Here is a 21604-nt window from a genome sequence, read left to right on the forward strand (position 1 = left end):
ATATAAAACCACAAATGTAAGTAATGAATACAGTTACAGTAAGTAAGCAAGTACAGTACAGTAAGTGACGGACTAAACCAAAGACAAAATGCTGGCCTCTGATTGCCAACCCTAATCACAAATGACTGAATCGTTGATATCTAGTGGTACCTGAAACAGCAGATTCAATTTAAATCGGTTACAATTTCGTTGTCTGGTATACTGAGGCATTTGATGCAAGTTTTTGAGTCTTTTACAACAAAATCTTCTAGTGCGCAGCCAGCTTTAAACTACAAGTGCGTAAGGAAGTGGACAAAGTCTTTCTATTTTTGCTGTTGGACAACAACCGAAACCATGTGGGTAATTATTTTCTTTTTACCTAGCCTGATAGAAACTATCACATGAAGCAGCATTATATTGTTAAAGGGAACCTGCCTTAGGGCCAGTGCATTTCTGTGCCAAGTAAGCAACCACCACAATGCAGGAGCTGTCAGGATTCATTCCCTTCTACATGTGGCTTTAGAGTGACTTTACAAGGGTTGTTGCCAATTCGACTGAACCACCCAGGCAGGAGAGAGGCCAGCCATACATTAACTGTATGGAGAAGCCTTACATTTCTGAAAAAGGATGCTTTGCGCATGGAAAAAGGATGACCTTTTAGGTTACAAGCTTTTTACAGTTCCCAAAAGTCTACAGTCCAGAAAAAATATATAAATAATACACATTTTATAGTATTGTTCTTTACGGCTTTGCCTGAGTAATGAGCATTTTAGTCATATATTTATTTGAGCTGAATCGGAGTTCATTTGATTTAAACTGCACTCAAGAAGAGTCCCTTGAGAAGTACTCTTACTGAGTGCACTAGTTTTATAACCCATTTCTACTGAACAATGTCCTGTGGCCTTTTGCAGTTCAATCTGCATTGATATAATGGAGCTTCCACACTGCTTTCTGGTTGAAGCACTCTGTGTTACCATTAATGCCTGATTTCAAGTAATGCCAAGCATGCTTTATATCTGTGCTAGTAAATTATTCAGTAGACATATCGGTGAGGCTAACTTTCTTGTGATAGCTTCCCAGTTGCTATTGGATGTAAAGCACAAACTATGTACTGCATCACTAAGTGGTGACTTGATTTTGTTGTGGTTTAGTAGTTCACTCCATTCACACATTATCCATTACATTTATGCAAAATAGAATCTGAATTTGAGTCTTGGTTTAGGTGTCAAATATTCCACTGAGCAAAGGATGACTGAAAAGAAATAAACATCTGTTGTCAGTTTGGTGCTCTGAATTTGGGTTCTGCTATATCTCACCAAGTGTACAGAGACATTGATGCTATGTTTAGCACCAGTGTAGCTAATCCACACCACCTAAATAATGTGCGATCACCATGCATTGAAACCCATGACTGGCATTCACTTCATTCACTATCAAGTTTTCAAACGTGATGGACACACATTATCTAGATAGTGAAAAAAGGGTTAATAACACAATGTTTAGATGCACTGAATAATTATGAAAATTAATTGAATTAAGCATTAGGTTAGGAACAGTTCAATAACACTAGCTTAATCAAAATGTCCTGTTAAAAGACTGCTTTTTATAATGTGGTTTATTTCATAAGGAAGTGGGGTCTGTTGTTCGTGAGCACAACAGCAATATGAAAACTGGGTGAAATATAGATCAGCCAGTGTACTACAGTAAAACCTGTCTCTTCCAGCCTCTCTGGAAGACAGTATTCTGTATAAAATAATTTTGGATCTCGACCAATCCTCTACTGAAGCAGGCTTATGCAAAGAACAGGTAAATATTTTATTGAGGAATTGAAGTTTGCTGATTACTGTGTTTATTATACCGTATATGTACAGTAATAAAGTTTTTTTTGTTGTTGTTGTTTATATATATATATATATATATAAACAACAAAAGTGCCCAGATAGTTTCCTATTACATTTTTTTAGGTACAGTATTAGGTTTTTTTTTACAGTAACTCAGCAAACTCACTGTCTAATCCGGCACAATTTTTCGGTCCCAAGATACCGGATTTTACAGTTTTACTATAAAATCAATGGTGTAAACTGTTCAGAAAACTAATGATCTGTATGGATTTTTTTTTCTAGTGTAATGTTTTTTGGGTTAAGCAAATGGATAAGTGACAATCATTAGGGAGACTTCTTTTTGCCTAAAACCTTCTCTTACACATTGTAATTGGTGTTTTCAACCAATTAAAAGTCTTTTTGCATGATCAAAGTGACACTGACAAACCTTGCAGAAATTGTTTCTATTTTTAGATGACTGGATTTTATTATTTATTGCCACTTGCACAGCTTGACGGATCTACAACGTCACTGTTGAACACGTGTATTTTTTTCCATGTTCTGTCCCATTACTTTCGTTTTGTTGGTAGGTCACATAGAAATTCTGGTAATAGACTTTACATTGTGACAGGGCAGAGACATTTAGGAATATGGGTTTTTGTGGCTGGCAGACATCTTGGTTCAAGAGTGGGCGAACAGTGTGGAGCCAAGATGGCCACCGTTTGCACAGCCACCTAGTTTTAATTTAAGTTAAATTGGAAAAATGGATTGTGACCAGGTGTCAATTGGTTTAGTGATCGCCAATTAACCCCTGGTTACATACTATTTAAAAAACAAAGAAAAGTCTGTTTGAGCAGCAGCAGCAAAGAAGAGAGAGAGAAGGGCAGAAAGCAGCAGATTGTGCTCCTGGTTAAGGGACTGAAATAGCTGTAGCTTGGGTGCTGTTTTGAGGTGTTTTGTTTTGAATTTGCATTTTTAAACCTTTTGCTTTGTAAAGAATAAAAGTGCATGAAAGAACTGAATCGCAGTCTGCCGACTCTGGGTTTCTGTTTCTGCCACTGACCAGCCTTGACCTTACACCACAACATGCTTGAATCTGCTACACTTCATTGTTACTACTCCCAGCCACATACAAACACAGAGGTATTGAATTTAGTTCAATAGCACTGTAAACTTAAGAACATTTTACAAAACAATAAACCTTGTTTTTCTGGAGTTCTGTTTAGGGGAACCTTCTAATTTTACTTGCTGAAGTGATTTGTCAGCGTAACCACCCACATGCAACTATAATTTCATGAACTACAAATATGACCAATAAAATTTGTTTTGTGGATGACTTCCAAATTTGGGTTAACATTAAAATAACGCAGAGGAACGCCAGTTCATGTCCAGGATGTGCAAAGAGGCCGAACTTTACGGGGACTCTGATGGGGGCGTCACATTGGCTCTGACGCCCCCGGGTGGGGGATGGGAAACTGGCAGGGCTTGCTTCTCCTCATCGCGCAACTGAGAACCCTACTGGCCAAACACTGAGCACATTCAGAGTGGATAAAAAGCAGGGCTGATCTCTGTTCTCTAGGATCGGTAGCCCCGCCCACCTCTGGATTGCTCAGTGTAAAAAAGCGATTCTGGCTTTAGGCTTGTGAGATTGGAGGATGCTCACATGCTCTCAGAGCGTTTGTTCTGTGTGGGGACTCGCTGCAGTGAGGAGAAAAAAACATAATTGGACAATACAAATTGGGGGAAAGTAAATACAAATAATAATTTGTCACTGTAAATTTAAAGAAAATTTTTGTCTGCTGCCATGTCTTCAAGCCACTGTCTTATTGTATAGATCCTTAGATAAATATACTTATTTCAACTCCACTTTTACAGGTAAAAGAGTGACTTGGTCAAAAAGCAACCTTAACTACTAAAACAGCAAAAACAATCATAAACATAACATACACTTTAAAATAGAATATAACAAATGCAATCTTCAAAACTATGACTTTTGGCACCCAGGGTGGAACACTGCATGGCGTAGCAGCCTCTCAGCGCAGTGAGGCAACCTATCTTGCAGGCAAGCCTGCATAGGCTCTACTGATTTCCATCAATGCCCTCAAACCGTTATTATACTATGATTTTTTTCTTAAAAGCAATCTGGAGTGTCAGTTTACTCGTAGCAAAATTAATAATAAAATTACAATACCTACACAAAAAACTCACTGGTAAATTAAATATTGTTTGAGAAAATATGCAGAAGAAAGAAATTACAAGACTTACTTGTTCTTTAACAGAAGCCAGGATTGCAGAAGTTGTCTCAGTCTCAGATCCATCTCCATTGGAGGCATTAAGTACAGGGCTTAGCATGGTGGTCTTTTCAGATGCAGAAGGCTGGTCTGGAACTGGCATATCTCCTACACAGAAAATAACGTTATGTAAGAATTCAAATTCAAAAAGGTACTTATATGGTTTCAGACCTTATGTCAGCCTGTTTTATTTCTTGCTGCCACAATATTCAGAAACATTTGGTTGATATTACACTAATGCAAACATGTGTTTCTAAGTCTTTGTTCTATTATTGCAGTAATGTTACAGTAACATAATGAATGATTGAATAAATAGCCTATATGTAAAATGCTTGTTCTTCTGTATTTGCAGTACTACAGTTTGGAATGACTAGGCCTCTGGTTTAAAACAGGACACGAGATGACTGCCAAACACTGTGGTCCTGACCTCGCCTCACAACCAGAAAGGCCCTGAAAATTCAACTCTGGTCTTGTTATTTAATCTCCGTTGCTGTAGGCATTTGCATACAAACATGTACTTGTTGTCGTGTTAATCATTAGCCAGGAGGTTAGTCACAGAAAGTCTCGACAGTTAGGTGGGCACAGTTTGTTTAATCAACCTTTGTAAATAAAAACACAATATCTCCTGTGTCACAACAAAGTGCAATCACTTACTTTGGCATCTCATAGGATATATAGACTCAGCAATGACAAAATCATTGCAACACGTTTAATGTACCATCAAGTCTAATGTAATCAATAATTGGTAACATACCTAAAACTGAACCTTGGCCCCATTTTAATAGCCATAAGGTTGCACATTCTGAATGTTAACCAGCTGTGACTGATTGTACAAGTAAGCCCCAACCTACTTGTTCATGAAGGCATCAGAGTATTAGATTTCATCAGGAGGATTTCATGACCCACAAGATTGGAAGCCTTTATTAAATCAACGTTGTCACTCCTGTCATTTCCACTTCGTCCACATCATTCACCAAACCTTTAACCTAATGGAGTACTGTGGGTATTTCACGAATGAGAATGGCTGAATAACCAACAAGCCTCTACAAGGGGGCAAATGTGTTGTGTACTGTCGTCTGCATGAGTAAAATAAACAAGTACTCCAAGTATGTTCATGTAGAATTCTGTTTATACTGTATATTGTTATAAAGTATAATGTATGGGGAAAAAGTATGTTTACACTTCAATTTCATAGCTCATTTTGTATCTCAAGATCTATACCTGTCAGAGGATTTGAATGACTGCCAGATAGATTTTTAAAATGAGATCCACTCAAAAAATGTATCAACAATGTAGTGTTGAATAAAGGCTACATACTGCATTGTTTTGCTCTTGGGGTTAAAATCCAACCATTAAAGCCTTACAGTCCCTCCTGCAATGCTTACAAGAAGAACATTATGTTACCTTTGCTGTGTCCCGTGTCGTCCAAATCACTGTATTTTTTTTTTCAATATATTCCCGATAGTTTTGATAATTTTTTAATTCGCACATCATAGGTAAATAAATAATACATTTGGGAATTACTTTTGTTCTAAACATCGCTGTGTGTCCTGTTCATGATCTCTCCTGCAACAGTGATGGTGCTCTGATTGAAATCAGTGGTGTATTGTGGGAAGAGAGAAACAGCATTGTTTAAGGATGGAGCATATGGATACACTGCAATCCTTCAAAGAGATTTTTTTTTTCTCCTGGCAAAGTTTTTCCGTGTTTTTTTTTTTTTTTATAACTGAAAATCGGTGGGGAAAAAAAATCAGGTCAGTGATATTCGGGAAAAATCTGTATTTCTAATTCTCAACAATGTGGTCATTTTGGTATTGTATGTTGTTAAAATGCAAATAAAAGGCGAAATACTTGTTTAACGTTATTTATTCATGTGTATTCAACAACTGTCCAACAACAGCCTTTAAGTGTCTCACCATGATACTCAAGCCTTTTCATACATGGACGTGATATAAACTGAAATTGTGCCCCACCCTCCGTGTTTCATACCACTTGTTAATTTTAGGAACAATACACATTAATGCAGACCTGTCACCTCTCCTCGTCTCTACCTAGCAGGGTTTAGGAGCCAGGGGATCCTGTGGCAGGCATGCATTCAGTGCGTGAGGCAAGCTCACATAAGCCCCTTTCACACTGGCATGCTCAATATGGGTCGGAACCTACCCGGTGTCATGCGGGTCGGCTACAGGATTTCACACTGCTTTTCATAAAGCAGGGTTGACCTGGGTGACAGACGCAAGCGCACAATGCCCCGGAAGCAGCTTGTTACGGACGCTTCTATCCAAGCTTCTCTGGATTGAACCGTTGGCCCAAATGTTAATTAGAGCAAATGTTTCTACATCCCTGCTGCAATCTGGCTCATGCTGTGTCTCAATTAACAAAAATATGGCTAAAGAGAATAAAAAGAAATGTTCCTTGCAGAGGTGAAATCTTCATGCAGGCCTGGCTGTTTGTTATTGCGTCGGCTCACAGACGGCCATCAAGCATTTTGTCTCACTCTACCCGAGTCAAAGAGTGTTGACCCACATCCTGAGGTGTGGTTGAAGCTGCACATCTAATTTCTGATGTTACATCCACGATGGTTCGATACCGAGTCATGACCTGTGTGAGGCCTCAATCCTTCATTTCACAGTGGTGTTGGAGAGAGGTATGGCTCTGAGTTTGTTTGCCTCAGTTTACCCACACATCATTCTCACCATATCGACTACAGCGGGCAAAATTAAAGTTTCTCCAATTGTGTGAGGCTTCTTAGCCTGTACGATACAGTAGCTCACCTCAAATGATGCCTGCTGAGCTTGATCAGAGATGGACAAGGCCCTCTTGAATTGCACTTGTTTATGTGAAAGTCCCTCTTTCCTGCGCTGGAAAAATGATTTTGGTTTCCCCACGTACTGCTTGGGAAGGTGTGACGGGGTACACCCCGTCCCTGCGTGTATTGTATGGTTTTGTATTATTATTATTTGAATGAATTGTTTATGTGTGTAAAAAAAACATTATTTTATTGTTAAACTCATGCAGAATGTGACCGTCTCCAGATTGATTCATTTATTACTAATTTGGAGACAGTCACAAGTATAAAAACCTGCAGCTTTGGCTGAACGAGGTTGCATGTGTTCAGAGGCGGAAATAACAATTGCTATCCGTGCTGGTTTTACACCAGCACGATACTTGTTTGGTTTTGTCTCTGTTTGTTTTGGCCACCGTGCCGTTTTGTTTGTGTTTAGTGTTTTGTTGCCTGTTTTGTTCAAACCTTTTATTTATTTAATTATTAAACTGCTCATCAGTGCTTTCATACCCTGCAGTACTGACTGTGTGTCCATTCTCTTCTGGGTCTGACGTCACCACCAGCTCTCCTGGTCACAGAAGGGTTTCCAAGTGTCGCTGCAATTTATTTGGCTTCATGCTTTCGTTAGATAACACCTTGTGACATATTAGGCATTTTGGCTTTTCTTCATTTTTCACAAAAACACTGATGAAGCCATACTCAAGAAAAGCCTCATTATATTTGCGAGCACGTTTCCTGCCCTCATCTTGTTTTCCAGTCATATCCAAATCAGTAGACTCACTGTTTGAAGTTGATGCTCCTTGTAAAAAATAATAATAAAAAAAACTTCAATGGCGCTCTTCTATAACAATGAACAAATCAAACCAAGGGTGGAATGGGGTGTCTTTCAGAGACTAGCGCGTGGGAGGGTCGTATTTCGTAATGGAGTTACGTGATTGATGGAGATCAGTAGAGCTTGCAAGATAGGTTGTCATACTGCGCTGAGAGGCTGCTACGCCTTGCAGTGTGCTGTGCAGTGTGCAAGCAGGAGGGATACTGAGGTAGATTCTCATGACCCACAGTTTGGGAACCGCTGCTTTAAAGGGTTCAAAAGCCTTTATTGGGAGAGCACATGGCATGAGGAGGTGTACAGAGAAAAAGGGATAGTGTAGAGGTTCAGTCTTGCTTACAAACCTCACTCACGTTTCTCTCTCACTCTCACTTCCTGTATCTCCTACATAAAGCTCAACCCCCAATTAGTATACTGGAACCCTGACATTCTAAATTCAAACCTGTAATTTAAAGGTGTCAACACACCTTTCAAACACTGTAACAAATACAAATTATTTATTTTCTGTCCTACAATTGTATAAAAAATCTACTATAGATTTCTGGTTGCTTCTTTTCATTTTTCTGACCTTACTGTTTTTAAAAGATTCAATGCTGGTCAATTTTTTCAGGAGTGATTATTGCGTTTCTCCAAGCACAAGACCTAGAATAAAGGGTGGTTTTAGCAGGGCAACAAAATCGATGTCAAAGTATTGACGTTTTAAAAAGTGTGTTCTGTTGTGTTTTATTGACTGACTTCCCATTAAAAACAGTGCCATCGGTGTATCCGCTGGTTCCTGGTGTCTGTATGGTCAAAGGTGTTTAGAGAAACATAAATATATGCGGTAGCTGGAAAACTATACAGGAGTGTTTATTCCCTAGCAACCATAGGTGATGATAGTCTCTCACTGGGTCTGGACCACTGACATGACCCACCCACACTCACAGGAGAGAAGGAGAGAAGGTTTGTGTTGTGTGGGAAGTTTACCTGCAGAAACTGGTCGCAAGTATGTCTTCGCAACACACTTTTACCCAATTATCAATTCAATCAGCAAGTCAAAAAGGTATGTGGACAATAGTAGACATAACAGATATAACATATATGCATTTTAAGTTTTTCAGATATTGTAAAATAATGTTTCGTGTTTGCAAGCCTCTTCATTTTACCACAAAAGTTAAAACATATTTTGGTGATTAAAAAAATCATCATGGTTTGAATAGATGCATAGTCACAGATTTAAGTTAAAACCAAATCAGTTGTTGCAGCTAATTGTAAATCTAATCCAGCAAATAATTTTCATCAACAATTTGCACAGCTTTCCTCCTAACTATCGAGTGTAGCTGAATTCATGAGCTCTTGTTTCGTTAATATACGTCAAACGTCTGGGCTACTCAGGTCTTCCGTTTCTTATTATATATATATATAAATATCCAACTATTCTTAAAACAAATTTTCCACAACGAAACGCACAGCACAAGCATCCAGACAAAACAAAAGCTTTGGTGACTATCAGCCCAAATATTAGCCCTTGTCACAATGTGTTTTTTTTTTTTTTGGGGGGGGGGGGGAGAGCTTGCCTTTATTGTAGGAAAATAGTAATGCACAACAACTCTGTCCTACATCTTTAAGACTAAATGTACTCCATTCTGGAACTAAATTTAGGACATTGAAATGGTGACTGACATGTTATTCTATTCAGAGTAAGGGGGACACAGCTCTCAATAAGACAATGTGATAAGACAAGTTGCGATGAGGTAAAACACTTCTGACATCTAAGAAACTGTTCACAGAACTCCTTTTAAATTTCATATACTTTGGAGGTTGCTGTTAGAAGTCAGTAAAAGCTCAGTAAAAAAGGAAACAAAATATCAGTATATGTTTATGTAAAAGTCTGAGGCTACATATGAGCCAGCAACTGTATGGTTCACAAGATAGTGACTTACCACTGTACAAGAGGACCCAGCTGATGACCCATTATGACATCTCACACGCAGGGGTCAGAATATCTGTAATAGTGGTGATTAAATATTTAAAATCTTATGTTCTATGCATGGATGACATCTGTACACTAGGTACAGTAAGATGTACTGGAGTTTTGACAGATCCTTTATGGTGATCGGTTGATTTCTCATACATGATTTATGATTAATAATAATAACTACAATGTGCTGTATTTTGTTGAATCTGAACTTACAAACACATCCGTCAAATTCATTAATTGAAACAAATGGGTTTATTTTGTCAAATTCAGAAATTTGCTGGAATAGTTTATGCTGGAATAGTTAGTAAGCATGGAAAACAATGATCTATGCATAAAGATGGAGTACTGTCCAAAAAGTACACATATACTGTAATAAGATATTAAACAAATAATGCATGTAATACTTTGAAAGCATAGTTCGTAGGGGTGTGATGATACTCGTATTTTCAGAGTTATTGCCTTTAAGAAATATTTGTCAGCAGGTATATATAAATCAAAACATACCTATTTATAAAGGTGGTGATTTCAAAACAAGAAAAAAGTTGCTCTTCCATCACCTTTACAATTGAGTACCAATCAATTGAAATTAACTTCCGCATTGAGTTTTTTAAAAGCCAATTGGAAGCGAATATTGTCCCCTCATCCAGGACTGATATTTTTACTGCAGTACTGCTATACCGAGGCTGTAAATGGACAAGGAAAACATGTTGCAAAACTAGTAAATGCAACTGATTTATCATGGAAACATGACCTTTTCGTTAAAACAAACTCGATTTGCAGCTGTGGAAAATTACATTTTCACTTTGTCGAATTTACTCAAGAGAGTACCTTGCCCAGGACTATAATTAACTGCAGAGATGATGCATTTCTAAGGAAACTAAGGTAAGTGAAAAAAAAAAAATTTCATAGTTTGATCATGACAGGTTCTATATTAAATAACACTGTCGGATAGTTATGATTGATATTCAATAATTGTGTAAAGATCGGAAACCAAGGGACCGCACTGTTTTGTGCTGAGTAATTCACATGTTTTATTCAATTTAACTAATACCTAACAACTTCAAATGTCTTAAAGGTAATTACTCAGAAAACACACATTTTGGCTCAGTGCTAATACGTGGTATAGAGTATTCCTTTAGGACTCTTTGCCAAATGTGTTTTGACTTCTAGGTGCAAGTGAATGAAAAGTGTGCATGCTTAAACTACATTGTTTGTAAAAAAAATATATATTCCTTCAGCGGTTGCAACAGTTCTATTTGTACTTTTAAATCACTTACACTTCCCCCCCTAGAACACAACGGTAAGCAAGCTCCTATTAAATCCAATTGGGAAATCAGTCAATATTGATGGGAGTAGAGGTTCTCAGAAGCCTGTCATCATCATGATTTTCCTGTATTCAACAGGAACATTCTGGTGGTACAAGTTGCCTCTTTCCCACATTGAATCTCAATGTGTTGCCTGAGAGGAGAAACTGAACATAAAGAGGATAGAAATGGCAAACAAAAAAATAGTTTAAGAACCTCTGAGACACAATGAAATAGTGCTTAACTTCTGACAGGAAATAATAAAAAGTAAACAACTTGTAGAAAGAAATGTTCGAGTTAAATGTTATTTAAAGTGTTTTTAAAGTGTCAACTGTCTTTGAGTTAGAGATACTGTGTTATGGGGTAGGTTATATAATGTTGTGTTTTTGGCTTATTATAGGTTTTAAATTTTAGATACTGTATCATTTTTTTTGGTTTGTTTGTTGCTATAATGAAACTTGACTGGCTATGTTAACTCAGTAGACCCATCAAATGTCAGGTATTGCAATGTTTGTGTAAGGAACGTCTTCCCAGCTCTCTCAAAATCCTGTCAAAGTACCTAAGCTGAACCTGGTGACAGCAGCCCTGGTGCAGTATTTCAGTTCTTCAAATTCTCAGTCTTTGAGCTGATACTACATCACATACTGAGTGAATGACTGGAGGCCAGCATAGCTGTCAGAACGGAAGGAATAACTGTCTGTCTGATCTTTGTTACATTCAAATCTAGGCCCTTGTGTACAAAAGCAAGTGTACTGAAGCATCACTCTGAGCTCTTCTATAAAACCAAACTTAATATACACAGGTAAAATAAAAACAACAACAAATAATACTATTAGTTAAAATACAGCACTTAGGGGCATATTTTAAATAGGGAAGAAATATTTACTCACGTTTTTGATAAGCTCCAATGTAGAAAAAACAATGTGTTACTGTTACAAAACTGAGAAACACACCTTAAATGATATATGGTTTGGATAAATGGTTTGGTATAACGAGTAAAGGCTCGATGACGTCGGCTATCAGGCGGCATTTTACCATCAATGTTGCTGGCAATGTTGCTGAATGGTGCTGCACAGACCAGAGCAATATAATACAGCAGTGTCACTGCCGCTTAAATCAAAACTAGAGAAATGTTTTCCAAATGCCACGCGGTACTGTCGGTGAATTAACCAATCACATCCAAGTGGTGATAACATGTGCTTGGCAGGAAAAATCATGAATGACAAACTGTTGTCTACGGAGAAAGTCAGTCACATAGTGCATACTGCTTTTGTGTGCCCGGTTGGGGACTAGCAGTATCGCGCTGCAAAAATACCCAGTGGTGCCGCACCGCCTATGTATGTTCTGACTAACAGTTCTACATTTAAGCCTCACGCCTGTTTCTCTGTTTTTTTGTTCATCCACTTGTTTTTAACTTGGAATACATTTTATTACACAATGCCATCTCTGAATCGTAATATAGAATAAATAAGTTTGTCCAGAGTTGCTACAGGGAGCTATATCTGGGACATTCACCCTCAAAATGTTAGTGCATCTTTTTCAGTTTTTATGATGTTCCTAACAATCCTAACAATTTAGTTTTATCGCTGCTGAATAATGGTATTTACAGTCAATTCTCGTCAATACAAATTTCATAGGACTAGCAAAACAACGAGTACACTGTATTATCAGGAGTCTAAGCCAAATGCATGCTGTCAGTTTTTATTACAGGGACACTGAAATCAAATTTCAATTACATAACAATGAAAAGCATTATACATTTAATAGTACTGAGCATTTTATTGACAATACACTTAAAATGTATAGGCCCTACATTGCAAATTAACTGTATTTAAAACCTGCAGGTCCCATTCTGATCATGGGCATTTTTAAATCACCAAAAGCAAGGCGTCCTCAATTTTCGAAACTGCGTCAACACTGACTTCACTTTGTCTGTGCATTTAGTGCATTACTTGATATGCTGCTATTTTTATGGGTTATCTTAAAATATTTAAGATACAGATTTTAATGGGTTGTAGGACTAGGATCTGGGGACATGGATGTGGCCTTCAGAATAGGCCTGCAGGTAGCCTGCAGAGAAGCTATGAATTTGTTCTGTTGATTTTACACAGTGGTAGAATTAACCACGGTAAATAAGAATGTGGACAACATTGAAAAAGCAGAGCTATGAAGTGACTGCAGTTCATTCTTCCCATGGCATTGTATTGTATTAGGTTTAGTTATTCAGAGGGTGATACCTGTAAATCACCTAAAAGAGAAATATGGGTGGTTGTTTTCAGCTCAGCTGTTGGTTATTAAATGAATGCTAGGGTGCGACAGGGAGAGCCGTGAAGCTGGTTCCTGCGCAAATGTGTGCAGATTTGCTGGGGGGCGTGCCCGGGGGAGGCTGTGCACAACTCAAAAGGTGTCTACGCCACAGCTCGTAGCGACTGCATTGCAATGCTACACAGATGGGTGCTGTGTTTATATCAAGGAGGAAAGCATCTGCTCCATGGAGAGAACTACTGCACGAAACCCTTCCACTCCAAGATGGTGCTCGTCAAGGCATTGCCCAGCCGAGGCTGTTTGAAAAGGTTGTTTGAAGAGGCCGTTTGAGTCATCGTGAGGATGCCGGGACTCCGGGAGCCCAGAAGTAGGTCAGTTTAGGGGATGTTGATCCTAAACAGTGTAGAGAGGATTTGTGTAGAGTAGTAGGTTCCAGGAGCGGGACGTTGCTTTAGTGGGAATAGCGCTCGTCTTGTGTGGCAAACTTATTTTTAGTTTTGTTTTCATTATTAAATGTCACACTAGGGCTACCATTGCTGGTACCCTAGTGTCAGCACTTGTGTTAATTAAATATGTGCGCCTGTGCAGTGTGTCAACACCCAGTGCTCTGTCTGCCTCAGTATTGTTCAGGGATGACCCACACATGTAAAACCTCGCCCTGTTACACAGGGTTTATATTAATGTTGTAAAGTATACTGGGAATAAAAGAACCAATGGCCTCTGCATTGTGCATCATGGTGAATGGATTGGCAGGATTTATTGATTTCCTCATAATTGGCTATCGTGTGCTGCTGTAAATATGTTTTTGTAAATTGACCCTGTGTTAAATAACCTCCCACTCTGCTCTCGAGAAATATATATGACCAACACCTTCATTAACTTGGTATTATATTTGAAAAATATTACACAGAAAAACAGCTAATAATCATATTCATTCCATTTTTTATTTAATGAAGATAAATCAAAGTGTGTGATGATTAGAATCAGCCATAAAATATATCGTACATGCATTTCTTTTACAGTTTTATTGCTTCACTTTTTAATTGTGTTTTGTAAATTCCAACAAAATACCCGAACCATGTATCATGAGGTCTGGGTAACAATTATTTTGGTTTATATTTTTCAAAAACATACAAGATTCATATCTATTGATTTGCCTGCATTTACTTCTTTTTTTATATATATATCCAGTCCAGTAAAGCTCTAAAAAAAAAAAGACTTTACATACTGTAGTTCGTTGAAGCTTTGGAGAATGCTAAATGTAAATGACTATAGGGTCCATTCAATGTATTTTATTTTTTCAGATATATAAAGCAAATAAAAATAAAAAAAATTCTGCTTGATCTTTCCAATTCTTTGAAACAGCTGAATTGGTTTCACCATTAGTTTACATGTTTTTTTCTTTTCAACTCATTCAATGATTTCAGCTTTGATGGCTACTTTCAGATCGTTTATTTTTTCTAATATCTCTTTTTAAAGCTGTGAGTGAAATGAAGAAATATTAAAGCTTTTTGAAATGAAGGTATGAGATTGAGAAAACCTCTCACAGCCACCTGATGATATTTTCTGAAATTGCACTTGAATGGAATACAAAATAGGCATGATCATAAGAATGGCATTAAGGAAACTGTCCAGAACAGATGAGCCTGTCCTTTTGAATTTTTATTTTTTCCAGGGGAAAGATTTACCTTTGTTGAACATTTAATATGAGAGGTAAAATTGCAGTGTTATTAAATATACCTTACATGTTTTCTAAAATTATCCTTGGATTGGTATACTAAGTTGGTCTTCTCAAGCATTTTTAAAATATAATCTTCCCGCTTCATAATGACCTTTATTTGTTAAATCACTGCTTTGTACTATATTAGTATTTACTTAACAGCATGACATGAGAACATAAATAGCCTTACCTTTGATGATATTTATCATTTTAATGCATATTGTACATAGTTGTTTTCACAGACCTTGATTAGCACTAATCTTGCACTACCTATAGTTGCTTCAGATGCAGTAATCTGAAATTTGTGATATTCAGGGCTGTGAAACCAGCAGTAAAGGTGTATTGCTGGTAATGCTGGATTTTGCTTTCTGTTGTGAATTGCTCCCAAGCTGATATTCTTGTGATAAGAATACAGTGTATAACCATTTAGGCTCTGTGGAAAATCTGTGCACATACTGTAATAGCAAGTTCCCTTGATGATTGACTGCAGTGGAGCAATTCTGTGTACCCTGGCTTGCAAGAGTATTATATTTGACAGATATTTTGAAGTGTAAAAACATACCATAATTGCTATTGCGCTAAAAGTTAAATGGGCTAGAACACCAATTTCACGAGGCAGGAGTCAGGCCTGCGTAAAGGGACTACTAGAATAAAGACAGTGCTTCTGACTTAGTAGCAGAATAGGGGTTTTCTCTTGACTACTCAGAGAACCGCCCTCGCTGAGGTGAGGGCAAACCGATCGACCTCCAAGGCGAAAACTAAGGAAGGATAGGAGGACGAAGCAAGGTCTCCCTGGCTTACTGAGTCATCTAGTCGAGAGAGGTCTGAGGCCGCATGGAGAGCCTCACAATCTATGCAGGGAGAACAAAAGCGCTGGAAAAGAGAATAAGAAATAAACACATAAAGAGGGTCAGGGGCCTATCTTTCCTAATGTATTTACTTTTTTTGCTGCGAGAGGAGCTGTGGCTTTCTCCGGGAGACGAGATGCTTCAGCCCACTCCAGCAGCCAAACCTGGGGCAAGCCGATTCCCTCTTCCCCTCAGGATCCCAGGATTTTAGAGTAACAGACAGACCTCCACAGTCAACTATTATTATTATTTGTTTATTTAGCAGACGCCTTTATCCAAGGCGACTTACAGAGACTCGGGTGTGTGAACTATGCATCAGCTACAGAGTCACTTACAATTACGTCTCACCCGAAAGATGGAGCACAAGGAGGTTAAGTGACTTGCTCAGGGTTACACAATGAGTCAGTGGCTGAGGTGGGATTTGAACCGGGGACCTCCTGGTTACAAGCCCTTTTCTTTAACCACTGGACCACACAGCCTCCTACCCTGTGATTCAGAAATTCTGAGGTTGCAATAAGAATAGAGACCAAATTAACATCTTTACCTTCAATAATATTGCGTCTCAGTTGAGGAGAGAGAGTGTGGCGATGCACAACTGAAGCAGAGGAGGTTCCTAAACCAGAGGCGGTTGCTAGGAGTGAAAAGTGGCAACTCGAGTGTAGGTGTGGGCGTGGCTGAAGCAGCGGGAGAGACGAACGCTGTTGTTGTTGCCATTGATGAGGAAGTACTGGCTGCTGGTTCCAAGTGAGTGATCCTGCTATCTAGCACATACAGATGATCAGATACTGTAGAAATTGTGGTGGAAAGAGGATGAATGAGTTGCTTGATATCGATACATCTAATAACGCAAATCAGAGGAAGGATCAGATGAAATTGAAAACTGAGGGGTTGTAGTCGCTGAATCAGAGGCGAATGGAGCAGGGGCGGCGCATGAACTGACTAGTTTGGGTCTCTGCTGAGAATTTTGAGGAGGAAAAACAGGCTCGGCAGATATGGAATTGCAATATAAAACAAATAAAGCAGTCTGATCGCTCCCTGCTTCAATGGGCAATCCTTTTTTTGAAAAGAGCTTTCATGAGTTTGTAGATGGGCCAATCTTTATAAAAAAGTTGCGCTGGAGAATCACCCTGAGGTCTAATGCATTTAGAGCAGCGAAGAGGAATGGCAGCGGGCACAGCTGTATAAGCAGAGGTTGAAGCAGCAGCATTGTCAAATGGAAGAGAAACGTGACAAAAGTTTTTCCAGTGGATTATTTGTTGAAGGAAGGCAGCCAGAAGGAGAGAAAAATTCTTCATCTGAGTCAGATGAAAACGAAAGCTGCCTCGGGTTAGTAGTCATTTTTAAGCCAATTGAAAACAAAGTTTGTTTTAAGATTGGGTCTGCAAGTCTGTGTGGTAACCACAAAATGAAAAGAAAGACGAGAATTAGGAAGATGGCTATGGTTTAAATAGGGTGACTGACAGATAATTACAGGTTGACTGACAGATATTTTAGTGGGATGACACAGGGGAGGAGTCCCAGCTCCAGCCCCCCGAAATACACCATGGTTCTACTAAAATTAATGTAATCTGTGATAACATTTTATTTACCTTATTGTTTCCGTTGTTGTTGCAGAGGCCCTATATAAAAAAGGTTATAAAGCGTCTCCAAGTGTTGCTACAACTGTTTAAATAATGTCCTGTCATTTTTCATTTCATAGTTAACATCCTGACAACTTTTTATAGTTATAACTTTAAAATCTGTTCAAAGCTTTTTTTCAAAATGTCCGCTCTAGTGCACTGATAGTGTAAGGATTATTGCCCACACTGTCAAACAGGTAACACAGCAATAACGATCCATGATGTGGTACAGAACAGAAAAGCCACAGCACTTCTTGTTTTTTGTTTTAAATCACTGTTCCTGCAGTGATTTAGAGGACAGTTCTCAAACCTCAGTGCACTACAGCGGCAGTTTTGAAAAGAGCTTTGAAACAGATTTTAAAGTGATAAGTGAAAAAAGTTGGCAGGATGTTAACAATGAAAAGAAAATTCACAGGTACATTATTTAAAGAGTTGTAGCAACACGTGGGGACGTATAACACTATATATTTTTATGGAACCCTAATAAATTAAGCTAAGCTAATAAATTAAATGTCCTTGAATTGATTCTGCAAAACTTTTTTTTAAGAAATGTTGCAAAGTTTATTAAGTGCAAATATAGTCAAATTAATCACAATAACTTCCGACCAATAAACAAGTGGATAATCATTTACATGATGCTATACTTTACCATTTTTTCTGCTCCTTTAATTATCAACATCAAATTATTAATGTCGGGGTGATTAAGTTCAAAGCATTTTGCACATGGTTTACCATGCAATTGTACTTTAATATGACCTAGAGGCTTAAAAATTAAGAAGCTTATATAATTAACCCCCTTAAAAAATTTTTAACAAAATAATATTATTCATACAAAGACTAATTCGCTGTATTGTTCCACCCCATCCATCAAATACCAGAGACCTACTGGGGCAATATTCTTTAGAAAATGATAATGAGGAAACAACTTGAATAAATAACTAATGAATGTTATTTCCCAGAACATCCATCAAAGGTCTTGCAATAATTAAGTTGAATGGCTTTCTGCTTATGAATCTAAAATGTAATCCTCAAGCTTGGTAAAAACAATGCACTCTGGAATGACTGATGGTTTCACCTCAAACCGACATGTATTATGCAGTTTTATTAAACCTTTTTTTCGAGTTTAGTTTTATAAGGTAGGTGGGTGGACAGCTAGCTAAATATTGTTTTACCAATGTGTAGCATTTGTTTTTAATGGAGTGTTAAGATTTTAATTGCTTTTAAAACACTTTTTATTTATAGCAAGTTATGTATTTTCAGGTTCAGGTATGAACAGTGTTTAGGATTATATTATAATCAACATAGAAGACAAAGACAACTGGTTTCATTCTTCAGAGCAATGTTGTCTATTGGTAGCTACCAGAAAATATTTTCTGTAGGCTTTTTTTCTGGAAAACACACCTAAAGCTAACATAAATACAGGAAAACCTAATAAGTCACATGACTTCAATATGCTGGCCATTCTTAGTCAGTGTTTAATGTCAAAGTCACTGACCCATTTAGCCATCAGTCTGTGTATATAAATATTAAGACAGTTAAGCGATTCTGACTGTGGTTGTTGCAGTTTTGCAAAATTACTTCCGTGAAATTGTTATTGTTATTTGATATCCATTATGCAAACTTTGACTTAAAAAAATCATAGATTATAATAATGGACAGAAATCAAAAAGTCTCATGAAAACAATATGGCAGCCATGATAGGTCAAAGGTCAATGAAAATGACACTGATAATATCAACTGCTTCTGAAATGGTTTATGAGATAAATGGCCTCAATTACGAATGGGCTCTACACATTATGGTGCACCATAATTGCAATTAGTGTGTACGTTCATGATCTCTGCATTTACTATTGCAATTGTATTCATTATCGCATGGAATAGTGGGCATATTATGGTGCACACTGATTTTATTGTGTCACGCTACGGTAATCAGAATGAATATGTGATGTATATGGTAATGCATGATAATGTATTTAAATGAGGCACCCAGCTCTGAATAATGAGATGAGCTTTATTCACATCATATTTACTAAAGGGCGATAATAATAGTGTGCATCTTAAAGTGAGCGATAATTAGTTCATTTGCAAATCAGGTTTTAACCACTGATAGGCACACTATTTAAACCTCTGAGCTGAAATCTATCTGGCATCATGGAGGCATTGCTTGCATTCAGAGACCGGATGGGTAGGATCCAAATGAAAAGAGGCATAGGAGGAGAAAGGAATGCATTTTCAGAGCACAGCAAACTCTTCTTGGCCTCCATGAGGAGGGAGAGGTGGTGGGAAGGTATTGCTTGAGAAGATATTATATTGGCTTTGTATGATCAGCTACAAGCTGATCTCGAGTCAACAACTGGCAGTGGTAATGTTGTTCATTACATTATTTAGCCTGTGGCTCTTTTCAATCTACCATGGGTGCAGTTGCTGGGGTTTACCAACCCACCTTTTCAAAATGTTTCCAGCAGGTACTGCATGCCCTGCTGAAGCTCACAGGGAATTATATTGCATTTCCAACACAGAGTACAGTACAGGACGTGAAAGTGGGCTTCTACCAGGTTTCTGGCTTCCCCAGTGTGATGGTTGCTATTGATTGCACTCACGTAGCACTGTCACCAGCAAGTGAAAGGGAGCATATTTTCCAGAATAGGAAGTATTTTCATTCCCTGAATGTACAAATAGTGTGTCTCTCAAATGAGAACACTGAATGTGGTTGCCAGCTATCCTGGTAGTGCCCATGATAATTTTATATTGCAACACAGTGGGTTTTTTGAAGATTTTGAAAGTGGAAAATATGGGGAAGGATGGTTGTTGGGTAGGTGTTATTACATTCAAGTTGGTAATGTTGTTGAAAATTGTAATTATTAGTGTATTTGCAATAACAATCTTGTTTAATTGTTTATTAGGTGATGCAGGTTATGGGCTAAGACCATGGCTTTTAACCCCTATAACTGATCCTAGTAGTCCAGCAGAGAGCCAGTATAATATAGCACACATGTCTACAGGCTCGATCATTGAGCGGACATTTGGTCTGTTAAAAAGTTGATTTAGATGTTGTGATAGGGTACACCCCGCCCCTGTGTGTATGTATTATTTTGTGTTTGTGTTGTGTTGTTATTATTTAAAAGTATGGTTTGGTGTGTTAAAAACACTGTTTATTGTTATTATTGTTTTACAGCCTGGATAGGGGGGTTAAAATGCCCCATCCAGATAAAATCCGGATATGCATATGAGAAAACCTGTGCTGAATGTGGTCGAGGGATAAACTAGATAATTGACAACCAATTAATCCCTCAGCCACAATATAAAAACAAGCAGCTTTGACTGAACGGAGAGTGTGTTAAGAGGCAGAACGTGAGTCATGAGTAAAAGTGAAACTAAAAGAGGCAATTGCTACTTGTGCTAGTTTTAGACTAGCACGATACTTGTTTGGTTCTGTATCTGTTTTGTTCCCTGTGCTGTTTTGTTTTGCAAAAGTGTTTTTGTAGAGTAGAGTAGTGGTTAGGGCTCTGGACTCTTGACCGGAGGGTTGTGGGTTCAAGCCCAGGGGGGAGACACTGCTGCTGTACCCTTGAGCAAGGTACTTTACCTAGATTGCTCCAGTAAAAACCCAACTGTATAAATGGGTAATTATATGTAAAAATAATGTGTAAAAAATAACGTAATTGTATGTAAAAATAATGTGATATCTTGTAACAATTGTAAGTCGCCCTGGATAAGGGCGTCTGCTAAGAAATGAATAATAATAATAATAATAATTTTGTTATTAAACGTGTGCATCAGCGCTTCCATACCGCAGTACTGTTGTCCGTCTACTTCCTGGTCTGACGTCACCCACAAGCCGGGTCATAGATGTCTAGACAAATCAAGAGGTGTGTATAGTAGTGCAAAATGTTGTGAGATCATTGTTGCATGCTGCATTTTGCACAACCTAGCTATCAACAATGGTTTACCAGGAGACATATTAGACAACCTTCACCCCGACCCACCTATGAAGCCTGCTCCGCTGGGTGAAAATACCGGGCAAGGAAGAGAAGCAAAGCTATGTATCATCAATCAGTATTTCTTGTGTTAGTAGAATAAAAAGAAAATTATGCCATTGCACGTGATGACTTTTATTGTATATGCATTAAAGGAAAAAGTGTTTAGTTTTGTGTTGATGTCCACTTGATATAGTGGCTGACATC

General features: G+C 38.0%; 1 protein-coding gene across 8 annotated transcripts in view; it reads right to left on the bottom strand.

The window, feature by feature from the left end:
- The window catches only part of LOC117400196 (catenin delta-2-like), a 366132-nt gene that overhangs the window by 307176 nt on the left and 37352 nt on the right, over positions 1–21604 (bottom strand). For 7 of the 8 annotated variants that reach the window (XM_059022195.1, XM_033999746.3, XM_059022197.1 and 4 more), the window contains exon 2: positions 4065–4198. In XM_059022195.1, coding sequence (XP_058878178.1) covers positions 4065–4193 — 129 coding nt within the window. In that variant the 5' untranslated portion in view covers positions 4194–4198. Of the gene's footprint in view, positions 1–4064; positions 4199–9626; positions 9690–21604 lie in introns of those variants that run through there. The other variant, XM_059022192.1, reaches the window with a different exon arrangement.

Source organism: Acipenser ruthenus, chromosome 4 (assembly GCF_902713425.1).
Source record: "Acipenser ruthenus chromosome 4, fAciRut3.2 maternal haplotype, whole genome shotgun sequence".
Classification (NCBI taxonomy): Eukaryota; Metazoa; Chordata; class Actinopteri; order Acipenseriformes; family Acipenseridae; genus Acipenser; species Acipenser ruthenus.